This window comes from Bison bison, unplaced genomic scaffold (genome assembly GCF_000754665.1).
Source record: "Bison bison bison isolate TAMUID 2011002044 unplaced genomic scaffold, Bison_UMD1.0 scf7180017864160, whole genome shotgun sequence".
NCBI classification, from domain to species: domain Eukaryota; kingdom Metazoa; phylum Chordata; class Mammalia; order Artiodactyla; family Bovidae; genus Bison; species Bison bison.
In genome coordinates, this window is record NW_011494732.1 from 1,767,378 (window position 1) to 1,770,330 (window position 2,953).

The following is a 2,953-nucleotide window of genomic DNA, read 5'->3' on the forward strand; positions in this document are numbered from 1 at the left end:
TATATATATAGTTAATCCCGTCAAGAAAACATGCTGACAGACTGTATCAAGAGCCCTAAAACACAATCAAACTTTTTGATTCTAAGAAGCCACCTTAAGCAAAAGAGAAATGGACAAGTCGAAGAAGCCACCTTAAGCAAAAAATAAATGGACAAGTCGACTATATATTTATATATAAATATATACATATTGGCCATGGTGGCACTGATGGTAAAGAATTCACCTGCTGATGCAGGAGATGCAAGAGATGCAAGTTTGATTTCTGGGTCAGGAAGATCCCCTGAAGAAGGGCATGGCAACTCATTCTGGTATTTTTGCCTGGAGAATCCCATGGACAGAGGTGGGCTACAGTCCACAGGGCTGCAGAGTCAGACACTACTGAGTGACTGAGCACACACAATGTGTGTGTGTGTGTGTGTGTGTATGAAATGTTTAAGATATTAAGCAACAGGATATATACTATGATACCAGATTTGTTAAAAAAAATAAATCTACTACATATTTATTATACACAAATGTTATCTATGTATAATATGTGGGAAGAAAATGAACCAACATATTAGCAGTGGATTATCCTTAGGTAGAAGTGATGCGTGTGTGCATATTAAGTCACTTCAGTTGTGTCTGACTCTACACGACCCTATGGACTGTAGACCGCCAGGCTCCTCTGTCTGTAGAATACTCCAGGTAAGAATACTGAAGTGGGTTGCCATGCCTCCCCCAGGGGATCTTCCCGATCAAGACATGGGATCGAACCCATGTCTCTTACGTCTCCTGCATTAGCAGTTCGGTTCATCACCATTAGCATCACCTGGGAAGTCCCTAGGTAGAAGAGATACTGATACATCATTTTAGTTTCTTTCTTGTCTAACTATTTTCACAAATATTCTCAGATGAGTAAGTGTTGATTTTATACAGGGAAAGCAATTATGTTAAATAAAAATCCAGGATGTCTATCTAGAAGCTCACAGAGCATCCTTTATGCATTGTTGCCACTGAGAGTCACCTTTTATTTTGATATTCCTCTTCACTGAAGACTAAGTCTAATCCTTTATGATCCTGACACCAGTTCTGATGTGTGTCTTTTTTTCCACCACCACCACACAATTCTCTGACCAGCTGGCTGTCCTACAATTCAATTCAATTCTGACACTCTCTACTGACAGTGTCTGATACCAAAGGTTGAGGGCTCAGTTCCATGAGACCACTCCCACCTTCAGATGCCAACTGCAAGCCCAGCTTGTTACCTATGCTTCTGACCGATCTATTATAGATCGAAGGATCCCATGACCCCCTCCTTGGGTTCCTTTAATTAGCTAGAGTGGCTCACAGAACTCAGAGAAACACTTCGCTTACTAAAATACTGGTTATTATGAAAGGCTATAACTCAGGAATAGCCAGATGAAAGACACGCACAGAGCGAGGTATGGGCAAGTTCCCAGGCCCTCTCCAGGCGCTACTGTCCCTGAGTCTCCACCTGATCACCACCCCGGAAGCTCTCCAAACTCAGTCTTTTGTTTTGTTTTTAAAGAGGCTTCATTCCATGAGCACCATTGATTAACTCATATTGGCCACTGGCTACTGAACTCAGTCTTCAGTTCCCCTCTCCACCCAGGAGGCCAGGAGGTGGGGCTGAATACTCCAGGCTTTTAATCACAGCCTTGGTTCCCCTGGCAACCAGCCTGCATCTTAAGGTGAACTAGGAGGCTTTCCAAAAGTCACCTTATTGACATAAACAAGAGTCACTCTGATGTTCTCATCTTTGTAAAGTCCAAGGGTTTTCAGAGCTCTGTGCCAGGAACAGGCACAAAGACCAAATATGTATTTCTTAGTATAAATCACAGAATCACACACTTTGCACAAAGGGCAAACACGTTGTAAGAAAGCAGCCTCTGATAAGCAAGGGCAACCGGAGATGCCACAACCTCCAGGACATGAGTGTATATGAGGAGAATGAATGAGCCTGAACAAAGCAGACTAGACCTTGCAAGCTAATCTCTGTTTCAAAACCCGAAGAGGAGAGACCCTGGGAATCAGGGCCCTGCCCTTCCTACCGGAGATGCCAAAAGGTCCTGCTGGTGATGTTAAGTGTCTCCAGATTGTCGAACCAAGGTGTGACAGCTCGACTAAGCAGTGGTTAACGTGAGTCTAAGGCAGGGCTCTTAGGTGGAGAACGGGTCTTGGAAGCCTGGGTCGCCAATAGAGAGGGAGCCCCTCCCTCTTACCTGTTGCGTGCGCCTGGTGCCAGTCGCTGGCACACCACAGCGGTGGTGGCGTGTTTGCCTCCGTTCCCCATCTCCTGCTTGACGTCCCACTGCCGAGGCTCGCTGGTCCGCGTGCTCAGGATGTTCACCCCCTTCTTCACCTTGGCTCTGCGGAGATGAAGAGGGCAAGAGAGAGAGAACCGAGAGATTAATGACTCGGCCTTTCCAAATGCGCCCATGCTCCACTCAGCTGAGCGCCCTGCCTTTTCATTTTTCTTCTTTTTTTTCATATCCAGTGGCACCCACAGACAAGGGGTCCTAGAGGGGTAGGATGAGGATTGGTGATTGGAGTGGGCGGGGATCTTCCCACAGACCCAGGAATCGTGGAATTTGCTGTTCAGATCTGATGAGGGAAGAGGGCCCCCCGACAGACCCCCAAACCAAGGAGTAGCACAGCCAAGGGGTCAGGAGAAAAGCACGTCTGCACAGGCTAGTCATTCTCAATCAGGGGTGGCTATGTCCTGCAGGGACCACGTGCTGATGTCTGGAGACATCTGTGGTTGTCTCAACTATGGGGGTAGGGCTGGCATCTAGGGAGCAGCTAAAAGAGCCTCCCAAGGCACAGAACAGTGTCCCCCAACAGGAGTTAACAAGTTCCAAGTGCCCAATGTGCCCAGGTTCAGAACCCCTGGTGGAGGTGCACACGCTGCTTTCTCCACTTTGTAGCTATGTGACTTTGGATAAATAAT

The 2,953-nt window shown here is 46.8% G+C and overlaps 1 protein-coding gene across 1 annotated transcript in view; it reads right to left on the reverse strand.

Moving 5' to 3' along the window:
• TMEM132C (transmembrane protein 132C) overlaps positions 1-2,381 on the reverse strand; it is a 176,010-nt gene extending 173,629 nt beyond the window's left edge. Inside the window, exon 1 of the mRNA XM_010841265.1 lies at positions 2,226-2,381. Within this exon, the coding sequence (XP_010839567.1) occupies positions 2,226-2,296 (71 nt within the window). The 5' untranslated portion in view covers positions 2,297-2,381. The remainder of the gene's footprint in view (positions 1-2,225) is intronic.
• Positions 2,382-2,953: the final 572 nt, after the last annotated feature.